Source organism: Sycon ciliatum, chromosome 4 (assembly GCF_964019385.1).
Source record: "Sycon ciliatum chromosome 4, ocSycCili1.1, whole genome shotgun sequence".
Classification (NCBI taxonomy): domain Eukaryota; kingdom Metazoa; phylum Porifera; class Calcarea; order Leucosolenida; family Sycettidae; genus Sycon; species Sycon ciliatum.
Window position 1 is genome coordinate 6,394,864 of NC_088646.1, and position 17,638 is coordinate 6,412,501.

A 17,638-nucleotide genomic window follows, 5' to 3' on the forward strand; every position below is an offset into this window, starting at 1 on the left:
CAGCCGCGTCAACATCGAAAAAGAAGTGCTGGCCGAAGAGAGTCTCGTTACAACATTGTAATTTGTCCAGCCGTACCCGGCCGTCTTGTCCGAGCGCCGAGCGGCATGGCCCAGCCCAGGCCCACGAGCACTCTACATCCTGCATGCAGCGCTGATCGAACGACGAACGCGGGAAAAAGTTAAAAAAAATATAAAAAAATAATAATAAAATAAAAAGTCTACAGCACGAGGTATTCCCAGGCGGTCACCCATCCAAGTACTAACCTCGCCCGACGTTGCTTGACTTCGGTGATCGGACGAGAACCGGTATTTTCAACGTGGTATGGCCGTAGACAATGACACCTGCTCTACGGAGGTTCATATCTTTGTTGTACTCGAGTACACAACAGAACGACTTACGACTCGTCACTTACGTGCACATGTGACAACTGCGTGCTTTGATGTACAATAATTTATACTAATTATAGTTCGAAAAGTCTGCTGCTCAAGATCTTAGCATCATCTACAGAAAATAGTTCACGATCAATGAGGTTTGGGTTTGTACCTATCATTTTGATTCTTGTCAAGATTTTTAACATCATGTGAAGCGTCACCATAGGCATAGGTGAAGCTCGATCGAAGGGAAGGGCAAGATTGCAAACGGGCAAAGTGCCTCTGTCGTAAATGTTTTCCCTTGCTTCAAGATCGTCCCTTCTTCTTCTCATCACAGTCAACTTTTTCTATTGTGTGTTCTGTGGAGATCAGTCTAACCCAAATGGTAAGTAAAGTTGTTGTTGCACACTAGTGTAACTAGTACAGGCATCATCACACGGTCACCAGAACATTCATCGCTCTCCGCAATTTTGCTCGTGATTCTGAACAGTTTCATGACAATGTCATGTCGACACTCAAGTTACACATTCGAAATGTCTTATTTCTGAGTACATACTGTGACAGCAAACACCAATGACCCTATATATTTTCAACCGCCAGGTACATTTGTGGCACATCATTGGGGGTGCAGTACCAGTGTAATTCCAGTTACTATTCACAGTATTCAGTATTCACCAAAGAACCTGAATGGTAGCAGATCAATGGTACTCGAACGTCTTGGGACTGGGCATTGCCCGTATGTCCGATTTGCCTGTAGCTGAGGATAACTCATCTACCTGCCATGTTCATATCAGTTTTTGATGAAGTTTATGTGGCACATATTGGCCATGTACAGCTTAAAAAATTAAAAATCCATGAATGATAATGTGTGGATTACACAGCTTGGCCGTGACAAGAGTTTAAAAATATTAACCCTCCCGATTCTTGCCATAGCAACTCAGGCTGAAAGTGCGCGGTAGAGAGATGTGCCCGTACCTGAGGTGTCCGGATAGGAGGCGTCTGAGTGTATGTGTATGATTGGGCCAGTCTCCAGGGCTGAAATACAGTGGCTGAGTTTCGGCATACACTGCATACATGTAGGACTGTCGAGCGCCGAAGAACCGGGGGGGGGGGGGGGGGGGGGGGCAGAGACGTAGCCTAGGCCTTTCTTATTTTTCATGTACAAGTCTATGCACAGTTGAGCCACAGTCACATAATAATTATATCGGTATGCTGTGCTGTGTGAAATCCTAGCCTGTTCGTTCTTGGGCGCTCGGCAGTACTGTAGTCGATTGCGTAGTTTTTTCCCCAGCTTATTTGTTTTGTTTTAATTCTTGCATTTCCTACCCAGGGCCAACATTCAAGCTGCTGTACGGTGGCATTCTTGTCAAGGAAGCGGAGCAGTTGTATAGTACTTCGGACGAAGCAAGCACTGTTATAAATGTTAGTTCTTTACCTGACTTAAATACGGGGAATAAGTTGATTTGAATTTGCATGGCAGTTTGCGAATCTGTTTGTGCAGATTGCTCTCCAGATTTAGTTTCAAGAGCAAAAGGCAAACAAATTCCTTCATCAATACAGTAAAACCTGTGACTAACGACCACCCCTTGGGGCCAGAGAAAGCGGTCTTTAGTGGCAGGTGGTCTTTAGTTAGAGGTTTGCACTGCACAACCATAATAATATATGAATGTGAGACCGTCCGTGCCTGGCAAAGTGATCTGTAGTACCAGGCTGGTCACTAGTCACGGTGGTCTTTAGTTACAGGTTTTACTGTATTACGATCGTGTGTGGCATGATGCAGTGTGACTATGCATGTACAGTGTACACAACACAGTGATGGGTGAATCCGTGCCTGTCATACCCTGGTATGGTGGCACACTACCATCAAGTCATCAAGTATTTATTGGACTGAAAGTCCGTCTTTCTTTCTCCAAACTGCTAATGAAAGTGGGCAGTTGCTTGTCACTTCTCGCCCAGCGCTCGTCTGCTAATCAAAGGGGGGGGGGGAACACGTAAATTACCCACTGCCGTATGTAGCTGGGGTGTGGAGCAGTTAGGATTCTCCTCTCCTCTACCCTAGGACAGCCATTGGCTGCCTCGCAACTAAATGAGAATCAATACTGGAAGTTCAACTCGGATGGTGAGCCAATTAAATTATGGTGAAAAGGAGAAGGACAAAATGTTACGAGTTATGACTAACTGTCCACCAACGTAACCAGATCTTATACAGTCAGCGAGTGCGACAAAATGGCACAAAACTGACAAGGAGTACTGAGACATTCGGCGACCTGACACCTAGCTCCAACACTTCTCCAAGGCGCAAACCAACAACCTTCCAATTTGGAAGGCTCAGGTTCGGAAAGGTCCAAGAGGGGAACCCCGCCGAATGTCTCAGTACTCCTTGTCAGTTTTGTGCCATTTTGTCACACTCGCTGACTGTATATGATCTGGTTACGTTGGTGGACAGTTAGTCATAACTCGCAACATTTTGTCCTTCTCCTTTTCACCATAACACTGGAAGTGCTGACTCTTGTTTTGTTGTGGTGTAGACAAGGACCGTGTTCCTTTGGAGCTACAGAGACTTGTTACTGGTAGCCCAAGCAAGTGGCGTCATGCTATTGGCAGGGTGAATGTGGCGAGGTTAGTTAACGTAGGACATGGCGAACATCCACTGGTGTTTCTGGCTCTCCAATTCATAGGATGAAGCTTTACGCCTTCCGCACCTATGAAATGGTTGTGTCAACGACCTAGTAGCCGCGGCTTGAAGATATGTCATGTATAGGCTGTACCAAGAGAACAGTACCAGTGTGGTTCTCTCATGTTGCAGGCAACACTGAAGCTTGCTGATAAGCGTGGCCTGGCAGGCTATGTACCAACTGATGAACAGCTACTACGCGATGCCATTGCCAGCAACGTTACCAAACTAGTGAGTGCCTGTGTACTGTCCTGCTGGTCGAGAGTTATACACCCTCTCGCACCAGGACCATGTGTATTTACTATTGTCTTTAGTTCACTCGCATGTCAATGCCAGCGTATACATATGGATATGTATGTCGTGTGTGTTTGTACAGACAGGTTTCTAATACTAGTACTAGTAGTAGGCTGTCATGTGCACTGCTGCAGTCATGCTGTACTGCTGTACGTCCGATTGCTGTACTTGTATTACTTGTAGAACTTATTGTCAGTATTGCAAGGAGCACGTCAAGGAACCTCAGCAATAATGTGTTATGCCTGGTGTTGCTGCCCTACTTGCTGGCTTTCTGCTGTAGAAATTGATTTCAACGCATGATGGCTCCACTCCGTCATTCTACATGCACCAGGGACGGGGCAAGGATGGCAGGATGCACAGATTCAGGCGGCAGATGTTCTTTGGTGTCCTCTACGAATTCACGCTGTCTTGGGCCTTGCCGGCCGTAAGCGCTCATGATCTTGGAAGTGGTATCGAGTCACCCTCGTTTGTCATCACACACCATTTTACTGTCAACCGTGACCTGCGTAAAAAGTTCTACCTGTTCAAGCACCGTGTGTTCTGCACAGGAGGTGCAGCAATCGGTGGTACGTAGTCTACTGGCACGGCTCTCTCTTGCATTCTTCTTGCACTCCCATATTCGTGCTTGAGGTATTGCAGATTGATTTGTGTGCGTAGTGCTGGTGAAGTTTCTAACCCGGTCTTTGTGTCGTGGCGGTATTCCAGTCTGCTTGGGTAGTGCATACTTGTGTGTGGTTGTAGCTTTCGTGACAGGCTTACAACAGGACGGTGTTACCTGTCACCAACAGTCCACCCAAAAGCGTGCAAAACTATGAACTTCGCATCACGTGACAAACCCAGACACATTATTTGCACCCTGAGCATGATAGATACAGGGTTCATCTCTCTTGTGGTCACTTTGCACTGTTTTCCAGCGTAATCTTTTGAACCATGTCTTGTGATGTGAGTTCTGGCGTCGCAGCACTATATAGAGGTTGTACAGGCAGTTGCACACTCTTGGGGTTGTGTAGTCTTGGTATTCCTAATAGGCCTATGGCACAACGGTACTAGTGTGACGCGCCATCATGTTTGGTCGCTGCTCTGTCTTGTGCAGAATGAATTGAATTTTACACCATTTACCGCAAGTGCATACATGTATAATATTGTTCGCCAAGGAACGATCAGTCGATCAGTCTTCTTTCAGTCCTTTCTTATCCAACCTAATGAGCCAAAGGTCTATTGAGGAAAGTCGAACTTACGCATTTTCTGGGTTCTAGCATAGTTTTTAAGCTCACAATTATGGAAATCAGACTGAAACTCCACTCATATCTCGCTCATCTGGGCGGTCCTGCGCCAGGCACTGCCCATAACTTTCAAATGTCCGTAACTCTGAAGCACATCTGTTTCAATGGTGAAGGGCCAGAGATTTTGCAGTTGACGTCACTTGTAGCTCCACGAAATTTGGCGAAGCAGTAGAAATTTCCACTAGAACTCACCCTGCATGATAGACCAAGGTGATTGTAATTTTGAGATCCGGATAAGAGAGATATGGGGGTATGATTATTTGAAGGTATAATTTGTGGTGGCTCTGCCATTGCTGCAGCGGGTGGTGGTGTCCCATGGAGGAAAAGGGGTTTACACGATATTCATTATCGGCCGAATGATTAATTTTCCTCCAACGTCGTGCCAATTCACTGTTGGTCTTCTGTAGGTGCCTGCAGTGCAGAGTCGGGCTGTGATGAGCGGCAAAGTACATCGTCGCTTATGTCAACAGCTGCTCAACTTGCCACCGGCTCAAGCACTGGCGAACCAGTGCCCTCACTGCAGCCATGGAAACAGTGTCAACAGCACGGGCACCTTCCATCCAGCTTTCACGCTGCCACCACTCTCTCCGTGCTGTCTTACAACATTTGGAACTTCAACCCGGCAGATGCATATGATGATGAGTACGCTCAGAGAGTGAAACGAATAGGAAGAGTATGTACCTGAGTATGTTCTCTCAATGCACTGCCATGTATTAAAAAGCGAGACATGATAATGCACCACTATCTACTGTATCTATCTATCTACCTATCTATTTATCTATCTATCTATCTACCTACCGTAGAGGCCTGTAGTAAGGTCCTGGGCGGAAACATTAGCGAAGGTCTAGAACATGGGCATCGACTTGAGCCTGGGCGCTGATGTGGGCCCGGGCGTTACGTTGGATAAGCGAGATCAGACTGATTTTCACATCAACATGCCATCCTATGTACAGGGTTAGCACAGTGTACTGTACTCGTACAGGTGGGCTAGAAAATGGGACAAGAGAGTTGACACCCGACACCTGGGCAAGTACGCGGGCATTATACTGGGTGGGCGTTAATTCGGGCCTTTACGATATCTATCTGCCGATCTATCTCACCTGAATGGCTCCCCTCTCTCTCTCTCTCTCTCTCTCTCTCTCTCTCTCTCTCTCTCTCTCTCTCTCTCTCTCTCTCTCTCTCTCTCGCTCTCTCTTTCTCTCTCTCTCCTATATTTCTGTGTGCTCTTTCCTTCTTCTACCTGCAAGTATGCTTGTGTATTTTTGAGCAGTGTTGCTGACTGCTCGCTGTTGGAAATCAATCAGCGCCGAATATTGGTGAAGTAAAGGTAGAATTTGTGTGCAGGTCAACACTATACTATAATTTACTGCAGTTCCGGAATGGGAGCATTTCCTGCCACCAGACAATGTCTTCTTGCGCAGTTGCTGTCAGAGCTATGACGTCCTGCAAGCGGTTGCCGAGGAGCTGAGATCAATAAACCTGCGCAGGAATGTCCTGCTGGCCGGAATCACCTTTGCAGCCAATGCCAGGAGTCCAATAAGAGATAGCAGTTCCTGCTTTGAACAATGCTGCGTGGTACTCCAGTTAGCAAACCGGTGCCGCATTTCTGCAGTTTGGGCGCTGGGAGACGTATCTCCATGGCAATGGTGTCGATCTCCAAGGCGAGCACTGCCGACGTGCTATTGGGACCCGCCACCTTGTCTCTCTGCGCCTTCCGCCACTGGAATGCCTAAGTTGTCGAACACTTGCAAAGCGGTATTTTTGCGCGGCCTGGATAATCCTGAGCTGGTGCTCCAGGAGGTCACCGCAAGGACCAGGAGCGCCGTCACAGGCAATGATGCTATACATCAACCAGGCCTCGGTCCAGTCCGCGAGTGTCTCGATCTTCCTCCTTGGTGTGGACACTGTTGAAATACATACTGCCGAATCTGCGCTCTCGTCCAGGCGAATACGCTTGGCCGGAGGTTCAGACGAGACGACATGACTGGGCAGGACCGAAGCCAGGTCAACATACTCGAAACTGTTAATCTTTCGCGTGATATCCACCGACACGTGGGCCACGCAAGAGGGCAGGCAGCCTGGTCGCCACAGGAAACGTACCTTGAACACCACTCGCCGCGGCCTGGTCCTCCGCCGTTGGTGTGGGGTGCGCTGCGGCGTGCTGCTCCTGCGAGGTTGGCGCGAGCTGAGCTAAAGCAGAAGAAACTGCGGTGGCCGTTGTCTCCTTAATGGCAGCCAATTGAGTCTGCGAGAGCTCCATGATGACAAGAAAACCAAAAAAAACTTAAAGGGCGCAAGGGCAAAGAGTTGCTGCGGTGCCAACAAGCAGGAGACAAGAGTGCCCTCAACTTTCTTTGGTTAGCCTCGAAGTGCGCTTGCGCAGGCACCGCGTGCAACCGCCCCATGCTGAAAGGGGCAATCAGATATGCGCAGGTGGAGCAGCAGGGCAAGATGTGTGCCGGAAGCTCACCGTCATCCGGCCGACCTCGTGGTTGTGTGGCCTTACACAGCCAGCACTTCTTACTTGTTGTAGCTTGCAGAAGGCCAGCATTTTTTCTCTCTTTCCCTTCTACCAGACGTGGCTTCATGTTAGAGCAGTAAATAGCAGTTAGGGACTCAGCGTGTCAAGTTTGGCATACTGGTAATACAAGAAGCACGCTATCCCCAAACAGTTGTGTGGTTATTGTGTGAGTGTACATGCAGGAGTCCGCAGGCACGTGAGGGGGGAGCGATAACTCTGGTTATGTATCACCTACGGTACCCTGCAATGTGGAAATTGGTGAACTACCCTCTTTCCCTCAAACCAATGAATACTGCTTGACAGAACAATATTCCTTGAATGCTGTGTTTCTGTAGCTTGTGCGCCAGTCTGGTGCAGCGATCATTGCCTTCCAAGAAGTACGGTTTGATTACGGCCGTGGTGGACATCTCGGGCCCAGCCAAGTTGACCACCTCTCCGCTGAGCTGAAGGGCTTTCAGGTATGTGCATGAGTAGAACACCGAGACATTGGTTACAGCCCCCCCCACCCACCCCACCCCGTGTGGTGTAGTCGAGTGAGTAGTCGAGTCTTGTGCTCAACAGGAAACCCCCTCAACAGACGAACAACCTTTGGAGAATCCTTTAATACGAATACTCAAGTGAGCTGGGTGCAGTGTATGTAGAAGGGCGAGGTGATGAATATTCAAGCTTAGGGAGCCATGCATACTGCGGTGGCCTTGGTGGACTGGTATGAGGTCGGAATTGATTTTCCTCTACGCTCTCTTTCGTCGTACTTGTGTGCCTTTTTGTTCTGTGTCGCTACCAGTTTGTGTTCCAAGCAGCCATGACGTATCCGGAAGGAATTCATGGCCGTGTGGAAGAAGGACCAGCAGTGTTCTCTGCGTTTCCTATCATCTCCAGTGACTACATCTTCCTACCCAGGTATAAACCGACTGCTGTGAGTTCTGATGCCAGTTGCATGCCACTCACTCCAGCAGTAGCTATGCATCCAGCTTGTGCAGGCTTTGGTTATTTGATGCATCTGTCTTGGCCTACCGTATTTTCCCGTTTATAAGTCGACCCCGGTTATAAGTCGACCCCGGTTATAAGTCGAAGCCCCATACTTGGGACCTCGATTTCCCCGTTTAATGGCAGTTAAATCCCGATTGTAAGTCGACTACCCCCTTTTTAGTTCCGTTTTTAGGTCGAAAAAGGTCGACTTATATTCGGGGAAATGCGATATCTTCAGTCTGATATTTGATCATATCTCTCTGTGCTGTAATCTCTTGCCGCTGGCTTTGCACAGGGACCTGGAGAATGACCAAGATGTACATCAGCGTATTCTGCTCCATGCACAGATCTCCACACCTCAAGTCGGCTTGGTAAGAAACGCCAAGTGCGGGGTGTTTTTAGCAGCAAGCTAAATGTGATGCAGGCTAGCTTTGGTGTTCTACAGTTCATGATCTCGTGTATTTAATTAGTGGTTGTGTACCCACACACATACACACACGTATGTTGTGTATCTGCTCACTCATGTCTCTGTGTCTGTGCATGTGGAATTTGTTTTAAAAGGTACATTTGTTTGTAACCCACCTTTCGCTAAGTGAAGTTGCGCGCAATAGGTATGTACCTAAGTGACCAAGTGTGTGCTTGCCTTTTTGTGTCTGAGTTTTCTAATTCTGCTTCATCTACATGTATAATAGAACATGTTTCAAGGTTGGATCCGGGGCTATACACTGCGTTTTAGGGACAACCATAGCATTGCTGCTTTTCAGCTGGCTTAAACACCCCCCCCCCCCCCCCCTGTCTGGTACATGTAACATATTTGCTGGAGTGTACTTCGCAGTAAGTGTACTGCAAAAGTTCTTCTTGTGAATCTTTTTGGACTAGTTAATGTGCATTTGGGACATACTAATTTTCTTGAGTATAGTGCACTAGTGGGATTTGGAGCCAAGTGCATACACAGTTCATACGATAAGTGTTTGTCGCCAAGTATGATACCAACTGCTGGATTTTGTTCTTGCTTTTTAATCTTCAGATCTGTGGTGAGGATATGGCAGTACATGAAGCAGTTTGATGGTCTTCTAATCCTGGCTGGTGACCTGAATGCTGAGCCACAATCGGCAGCGATGCAGTGAGTATTCAAGCTAGAGTATCTCAGCACCTTCTTTTGGGGGACGGTGCATAAGTTGCGACTCCTTTCTATGTCAGTGATCAAACTACCTGGGTAACTAACTTCAAGTTGACAAGTGCGATAACGTGATGAATGTTGTTGCTGATTTCACATTGCTCTTGTTCTTGTTGTTCTTGCTGCCATGATTTTATGATAATCATACTGAACTTTTGCCTGGCCATGCTGAGGGCAGCGGGTGTATGGGATCTGATGAATTGTGCGCATGCGTGAAGGAGTGAGGCTGGAAGTCCTGCTGGGAGGTATGCTTGCTTCACTGGGCTATGCTCTTGTGAATCTGACCGGAGAAGGTCTTGTCTTCTTGCTCTGCCCTGGTCAGGTACTTGGCCGGTCTGGCAGAGATTGATGGCAGCTCAACCCACCAGCTACGGGACGCTTGGACAGTGTTTCACAAAGAGCCGAGGTACAGTTTACTGTGTTATTGTACGTTGGTCTGTACCTTGTTCTGCTCTGGTGTGCACATGATCAAGCCAGTGCAAGTGAGTGTTGCTGGCACTTTCCTGGCCCGGCCTTTCCATTCCTGTATTGGTGAACAGGCAAGGTTTGCACGTGGTCCGTTGTAATTGATTGCATGGGCATGGCTTGGATCCTTTTTTGTTGCTTGAGGTTAACGTTTAGCACTGTACGTATGCAATCATGACTTTCTCTCCGTGTCACCCTCTTGTCATTGATCTATCATTGGGAACCTGTGAAGTTAATTCAAGTTATGTCTTCTCTAGCGCACGCCCTCTTCACATGCAGATCTGTAGGAAGCGTGGTGACGTCCAATGTTGCACTCTTGAAACAGGTTTTGGTTACTTTGTTCATGGCTGTATATTGTTGTGATCACAGACCCGCTGCTCCTGATGTGTATGATGACCTTGAGGAGCATGACCATGGTCTCACCTTCAGCACACTTGACGATGACTTGGTGAAGCGAGTAAGTACGAAGTTGGGAGATGTAATTGTGAGGGCGATGCTTGTGAACTACAAGTAGGCCACCATTCACTATTCTCCCAAGCGTTCTGCAGCAGTGTTCTGTGATGTGGCAATGTTAATGTACATGTATCAGCAGGATCACTTCAGAGACTAAACCACTGTCGGTGGAATGACATGTTTGATTTGTTGTGAGTGCCGGCTTCTACAAACTGTCCTTGTTGTTACTTGATGTACTGTAAAAGCCATTATTCCAACGAGGCGCATATATATAACGATTTCCCAAAATTGACTAGTTTACGTGTACGAAAGGTAACGATTCTCACTCATTCTCAACGCTCAATAGGACTGTATATGTATCGATTTCTTTATAACGATTTCTATTTTAACGACAGATTTCTCCTTGTTAAAGGGGAAGTTAACCCTTTATTACCGGATTACTTGCACAGCATGAACCAGGATTACAAATTTCAGCACAATTTCCAACTTCACCAGGTCATAACTTTGGTCTCCTTCACTTGATTTCCACAATCTAGAGCTCGTTGGAAAGCTCTTGGCGTGAGGAACGCCAGGGTACCAAGCTCCATTATCCAGTCGCCACAAATCAGGCGCGGTAACACAGCAAAGTCGTCTCCAAGCCTGATATGCAAGCAAATTCGTCCCATCAACGCCATTCCACTCTCCTTCATCGTAGAACGCTCAAATTTATATGAGACGATTCAAACGTCAGCTGACTACGTCATTATCGTGTGGTTAGTCACTCAAAGAGCACACGAAAAGGGGTTTTCCCCAAAAATGGCGAAGTGATCGATCAAAAATTTGAATTTGCCGAGGTGAGAATACGGCGCGCGATATCTCTGGTGTCCGACATCGTAACTCTTCGGCGATTGTTGCATTGGATAGCTTGGAGTTTCCGCTACCAAATAGACCTTTCGATTGTTGAATTCGCACAAGAAATGATGGAGTTACGAAGATATTACTGGCCTGCAGACTTTCGATCATATATGATCGAAAGTCTGCAGGCCGGTAATAAAGGGTTAAGGCAAAAATTAAAATTTCACCAGTTGTAGTCTTCGGGGTGCTGAGTCGAATGGTCTTGGTCCGAGAAAGCTGAGACGCTCCCTTCCTACTTGAATCCCAATCGAACTCGCGCACTTCCACTGAAACTGGGTGACTGCGCCCTACGAGATGGGGATTTGTATGCAAAATGTCACTATAAGCGCCATTTCGTTCTTATAAAAGCACGGATGACCCCGATTGGCCCATATGTTGTAGTCTTTTGGACGCTGAGTCGACTGGTTTTGGTCCGAAAAGGCTGCGATGCAGCGTTCCTCCTTTATTCCCAATCGAACATGGTTGAACAAGCGGTCACGTGCTCCTGCGTACACCAGTCACCTGGTCACCGTGTCTGCAGGGTACAACTTACTAGCCTGTTTGACCTTTTTTGGGTGCACTCCTGTCACTCGAGTTGAACCTTGGTGTGAAAGTTGTCGCCTGCTGGCGTGGTGACAAGGTGATTTGGGCACCCAGGAGCACGTGACCGCTTGTTCAACCATGTTCGATTGGGAATAAAGGAGGAACGCTGCATCGCAGCCTTTTCGGACCAAAACCAGTCGACTCAGCGTCCAAAAGACTACAACATATGGGCCAATCGCGGTCATCCGTGCTTTTATAAGAACGAAATGGCGCTTTTAGTGACATTTTGCATACAAATCCCCATCTAGTAGGGCGCAGTCACCCAGTTTCGGTGGAAGTGCGCGAGTTCGATTGGGATTCAAGTAGGAAGGGAGCGTCTCAGCTTTCTCGGACCAAGACCATTCGACTCAGCACCCCGAAGACTACAACTGGTGAAATTTTAATTTTTGCCTTAACTTCCCCTTTAACTCGTTATAGTTAGCACTTCGCTATATATATGGCTTTTACAGTAGTTGTTGGGAGGTGTGCAAGGGTCAGCTTTGCATCGCGATGAGAGTGTGAATGACAGTGGGTGCACTGTTATTGTAGGCGTATGCGTGTTTCGATTCCCACTTTAAATAAAGTATACAACAGCAACAACACTGACTGCATGTGGAAGTCACTCATAGTATCACTTCCACCAAGAGTCCATACCCCCCCCCCCAGAGTGTGCAACTGGGATGGGGTTGTGGGACGGCGTAATCCGTGATGTACGTCATTTTTTGGGTCGGACTTGCGTCATTCCGTCGACGCGGTCCACCGCGGACACACTTCCCCTAGGCCCTACTCATGGTGTCACACTATGATGTGCAACACGGATTTCTGATCAGTGAAATTGCTCGCTCTTGGGGATTATGCACTCTTGCTTCCACTTACAGTGCTTACAGTGCTTACGTAGACTTGATGATACCTTAAAATTAATGTGACGCTTGCGCCAGCACTACATGAATGCACGCACTGATTGAAGATGGCGCCGACTGACTTATCGTGCCACTGCTGTTGTGTGATGTTGGTTGCATGGCTGCAGATTGATTACTTATTTTATCAGAAGCCCGATGACGTGCTTCACACAGCTACTGACCTGGTGGATGATGGCGGCCGCTGGTAAGAATTTCAACACTTCTCTGCATGTAGCTACACAGACTTATTTGTTGTAATTATCCAGACATTCTAATTATTCTAATTATATCAAGGAAAGGAGAAAAATAGAATAGTTCCAAGCTCTTCATCACCATTGTCGATCAGAACTCAGCCAGATATTCACGAACCAGTTTTTGGGCATTCTCTTCAAGTGGAATACAAGCAACCGGAACCAATGAAACGTATGGATATTGGATAAATAGCATCACAAGGGTGGTAACCATTACAACTAGGTTGAAGAGAATGCCCGAAAACTGGCTCGTGAATATCTGACTGAGCCCTGATTGATGGTGATGGTAAAGGGCTTGAAACTTGTATTTTTCTTTCCTTGATATTTTTTCTGTCCATTCTAATAATCCTGTTATTCTTAGTTATCCAAACATCTTCCCACGGCGCTATAATTATGTACTTCAAAAAAATATTCCAAAATGCTCACATTGTCAGAGCTGAGATATGCAGTATAGACACAGACTCTGCCAACTCTGAACTGACCAGTACAGTCTGCTTGCGTGCACTCAACTGACTGAATATGCAGTGCACGAAACGAAAACAAGTTTAGTTATGCCCCCCCCCCCCCCCCCAACTCTCAATGAAAAATGTATTGTCTAGACAGCTAAAATGGATTGACGTTTCAGCTATCAATATTTATTTATTTTCAAAATGAAAACTCTCCTTGACCCACCCACGCACCCATAAACGAAACGTTTTTCGTGTGCTGTAAAAGATCGATAATTATGGATCCTAAGCGGATTTCGTGGAACTTACAATTGGGCATACTTGTCGAGCTAGAGTTTCGAATTATCAGACACTGTTATACGGGAATTGTATTGGTCGAAATCGACCCTGGAAGAAAGTTCGAATTTAGCAGCATGTTCGAATTAAGCCATATTTGAATTCTCAGGATTCCACGGTATGGTACAGTTTAAGTTGCATACTTGTAGGAATCAATGCAAAGAACGAGGAGCCTGTCAGCATGTTTTGAGTACGAAACTGCATGCAGCACTGCTAAATTGAAGCATTCAGACCTGCAGAAAGAGGAGGAGCAGTGTGATGCTTTGAACATCAGTTACAATGAGCTTTCAAGAACGGGGATAGGGCAGTGCATTTTTGTTTTCAGATGATGAGTTTTGGTTTGAAAAGCTAGAGCTTTTGACTTGGTGCTTTTTTTTGTTTACTTCTGCTCCCTTTCCCGGCTCAGGGAGGATGCGACATCCGATCATGTCGGTGTGAAGGCATCCTTCATGCGAACCAGTTAGCATGTTCATGTTTACTCCTATCGAGTAACCTCGATCATAAGATAGTTGTGCCTTTAGGCCCTTTACCCATCTGCGAGATGTTATTGTCCAATACGGATCTTACACAGATGTACTATCCTTTAAATATATTTTGAGAAAGGTTAGTTTTGAAGCTGGCAACACAAAAGAATTTCATCAAATAGCTGACTTTCCCAATTTTGCCTGCTTCTAGCTACAAAACCGTTATTTTCTACACTTAACCAGATCAGATGCAATGCCAACTCCAAACATGGAGGTCTTGTTTAGTGCATAAATTACCGGCAACTTCATGTCTCCCAGCCTAAGTCTACATGTGCTTCGATTGAAGGACATGTAGATTTTCATCCCCGTTTTAGTTTCTTTTCTTTTATTAAAGATAAAATCTTTATATTGATCCCCTTGCCCTTTGAAGACCTACGCTTATTCTCATCAGTAATTTATTCTAACTCTGTACGAAATAAAGGTTTCCTGAGGCGTGTACACCCGATCGTCCAGACAGTGGTCCCATGACCAAATGCTACCAACTACAAGTATACATGTAGACAACATGTTAGTGGTAGCTGAGCACCTCAGGTCCTCTTGCCTTTCGGACGTATTTGCACGAAAATCTGCAGTTCCTTGCAGCTGAGCTTGTGAACCAGATGGCGTGTTTCGTGTCCCAGTGATGCTGCTCATGTGCTCGGTACTGTGCAGTGCTGGAAAAGGAAATCCAACCTCATGGATATGTTATAGTGACTCTTGGGGCTGTGCAGCCCTGTAGCATTTTGTGCACTGCCTGGACTGTACGCTGAGCACAGGTTTTCTTTGTGAGGTAGGAAAGCCTACTAGGGTTTCATTGCCATCACTGCTTCTCCGGGTTTACCGGGTGTTAGCGGCCGTTGTAAGTTGCCTTTGGAAACGGCCACGATAATTTACTTTTACTTTTTTTTATTGCTTCTCTAGGCAGCTATGCAGTGTCTGCTCTAGGGTTTTGACCTGGGACTCCTGGAACAAGCGGGTCCAAGTACCTCCAACCAGGTCGCTGATCCAGCTGACCCAGCCCTGGAGCAGACACTGCTACATAATACATGGACAGATGTGCTTGGCGAAATACCCGAAAGTGATACGAATCATACGATTGGATCGGATTTCACGAAGTGCAATTGTACACTGTACTATTATAGACTCGTCCTTCCCCTCCTATAAGTTATATACCGGAAAGTAATTAGTTATAACTTTAGAACCTTCCAAGTTGGAAGGCGGTTGCAGTGCGCACCCAAGACGTGCTGGAGCTGATAGCCAGTTACAGTTGTAGAACCTCAGTAGATCTACTGTCGTTTAGTGCCGTGCAATGTTATCGCATGAGCTGATTGTCAAGTAACTGGTGGTGTTAGTGGACATTGTAGCGTAACTTGTAGTTCCTTGGTCCTTTTCTGTACTATTTAATTTCCTTTTTCCAATCAAGTTACATGTAGTTAGTAGTTACCCCTCCCAGCTATGGACTATTGTTTTCATGGTTATTATTACGGTATCATACTCGGGCCGCATATACCATGTGTATACCGCGTACCGGTAGACTACCTACCGCTACGATTCCCTGACCTTGGACGGGCTTGGTCCATCGTGCATGGTCGCCGAGGGCAGGCTGCAGTCCAGTACAGGGAGTAGTAAAATACCGGTGCTTTACTACTCTCTGCGTCCACAAACTCGGTCCACCGCGATGGTCTAGACAAGACGTGGCTTGCTTCCTGCCCTGCTTCAGTGCTTGGCTAGCCCTACTCGTAACGAGTTACGTATGATCACACTACTAATGCAGTTAGCTGCTGCGCGGGAGCGCCCGCTTGGTTACGTAGAATCAACGGACTGTCTTTGTAAATGGACGTGTCGTGATTTCCCGGTTTGCTTGCGTGAAAAGAGGCGCAATGCCCTTCTTGCCTTTGAATCGATCTGCCGAGCAAATTATGCGAATAAATACCCAAAATTGCTTGTCCTTCTGACGCTTCATTGCCTTTTTCGTTCCTTGTTCCAATGCCAGGCAGGAAGCCGGTAATTCGAAGCAGGCAATATTAATTGTTATCCTGTACCGGTCGTGTCTTCGAAGCTATTCCTTGCATGCACTTCTTGACACGCCGTTGCGTCCTGTGCTAGCCGTGCGCTGTTTGGGACAAGCCATCTTCACGAAGCATCGAATTATGGCTGTGTGACGTCCTTACCCGGCAGCAGCAGCATCAGCGGTGTCTCGCTCGTTGCGTGTGGTGCCCACCTGGCCAGGAAGGAGAAGAGAGACAGGAGATCAGTAGCCCACTGAGCCTGCCGTTCAGGAAACTAGACCGAAGACCATTCAATGCTGTGTCCGAGCGGACAAGCGTGCAGCAACGGAGAAGCCTCGGACGACAGCAAACAAACGCTGCAGCACTATCAAAAGAAACCCTGTAACCCGTAGAAGTGCCGGGGTTCGTTGCAAGTAAGACTACTGCCTGCTTGGCCCGTGAGGATCTAGCCTTTCGGAAAGTTTCCTCTGGCACCCAGGCCGGACTGTGTGCTCTGTGTTCGTGAATTGGCGGATCTCCGATGCCGCTTGGCCTTAGCCCGCCGTGATTAGTAGTAGCTAAGACGCAGCGTAGAGCAGTTGCGACAGGGGAAAGATGGCGGACGCGAAAGCGAGATGGTCTGGCAATCGGCAAAGTGGCAAGGGCGACGCACTGGTGTGGGAGGCACGGCGCCGTTTTCGTGAGAGCAAACGACGGACGAGTGGGACGGCCATCGCCACGGCTGACTCCGCATGGATGGGGGCGGTAGAGGATGACTCGTCCGTGGTGTGCCTTCTTGAAGGTACCTTGGTCAAACAACCTAGAGGTCGCTCCAACAGTTACTTCAAGGGCGCCGCCAAGAGTCGTTATTTCAAGCTCTTTCAGGATCGCCTGCGCTACTATGAACAAACAGTAAGTGAATTTCTCTTGTCAACATCTACCACCAAATTCCGAACTTGTGCTTCGCCCGATAGGCTTGTTTGAGCGACAGGTGCCCCACCTGGCCGTGCAGACATGGTGTCTGTGTGCACATAACAATTTGCAATTTTTCATCCTTGTGACCTGGAACCGATTCTTCAGCTCGAGCTCCCTTCGTTTTACCAAGATCAACAGTAAAAGACTATTGTATTAGTAATGTTGCAGTTCTTTGTAGCTTCCTGTGTGTCGCTGCTGCAGCAAGCAATGACTCACAATACCGGTCCATAGCCACTGTAAAGGTAGACCAGCACTGCAAACAGTAACTGTTCGCTTTGACAGTGACGGATTATTTGAGTTATTCAATGATGTTCCCCCTGCCCTGGCAGTATTGCATAAGGACCTGAGACTATTGCGTGTATGCATGCATCTGCAGTGCCTGAGATCGCATGACAAATAGCACACAACCTGCACAAGTACATCCCCCCCCCCCCCCCACACACACACAAGTTGATCTCTGGTTGGCAAGTACTCTAATTAATATTTCAGAATTTTTCGGTGCTCAATATTTTCGGTATGAGAGCAAAAGGCCAGGTTAGGTGAACAGAAATTTTCGGTACAGAGAAGCAGTTCCCTA

The 17,638-nt window shown here is 47.2% G+C and overlaps 2 protein-coding genes and 1 non-coding gene across 3 annotated transcripts in view; 2 read left to right on the top strand and 1 right to left on the bottom strand.

Annotated features, from left to right (window-relative positions):
• Positions 1-215: 215 nt before the first annotated feature.
• Positions 216-334, bottom strand: LOC135816240 (5S ribosomal RNA). The gene has a single exon (XR_010553367.1). It is a non-coding gene; the product is annotated as a 5S ribosomal RNA (ribosomal RNA).
• A 155-nt stretch (positions 335-489) lies between these two features.
• LOC135814135 (uncharacterized) lies at positions 490-14,557 on the top strand. The gene is made up of 14 exons (XM_065327201.1): positions 490-757; positions 1,703-1,794; positions 3,179-3,277; positions 3,621-3,906; positions 5,031-5,296; positions 7,480-7,602; positions 7,929-8,044; positions 8,409-8,484; positions 8,675-8,724; positions 9,141-9,236; positions 9,613-9,696; positions 10,125-10,212; positions 12,691-12,767; positions 14,002-14,557. Exons 1-14 carry the CDS (start codon positions 664-666, stop codon positions 14,057-14,059), a joined length of 1,605 nt encoding a protein of 534 aa, XP_065183273.1. The 5' UTR covers positions 490-663; the 3' UTR covers positions 14,060-14,557.
• A 1,377-nt stretch (positions 14,558-15,934) lies between these two features.
• The window catches only part of LOC135814145 (uncharacterized), a gene marked incomplete in the record, with an annotated part of 26,616 nt that continues 24,912 nt past the window's right edge, over positions 15,935-17,638 (top strand). The window contains 1 exon segment of the mRNA XM_065327216.1: positions 15,935-16,998.

Coding starts and splice junctions, on each gene's coding strand:
- LOC135814135 (XM_065327201.1), top strand. CDS start 664: ATGTTTTCCCTTGCTTCAAGATCGTCCCTTCTTCTTCTCATCACAGTC. Junction 7,603..7,928: donor CTGAGCTGAAGGGCTTTCAG/GTATGTGCATGA, acceptor TGTCGCTACCAG/TTTGTGTTCCAAGCAGCCAT. Junction 8,725..9,140: donor AGTGAAGTTGCGCGCAATAG/GTATGTACCTAA, acceptor TTTAATCTTCAG/ATCTGTGGTGAGGATATGGC.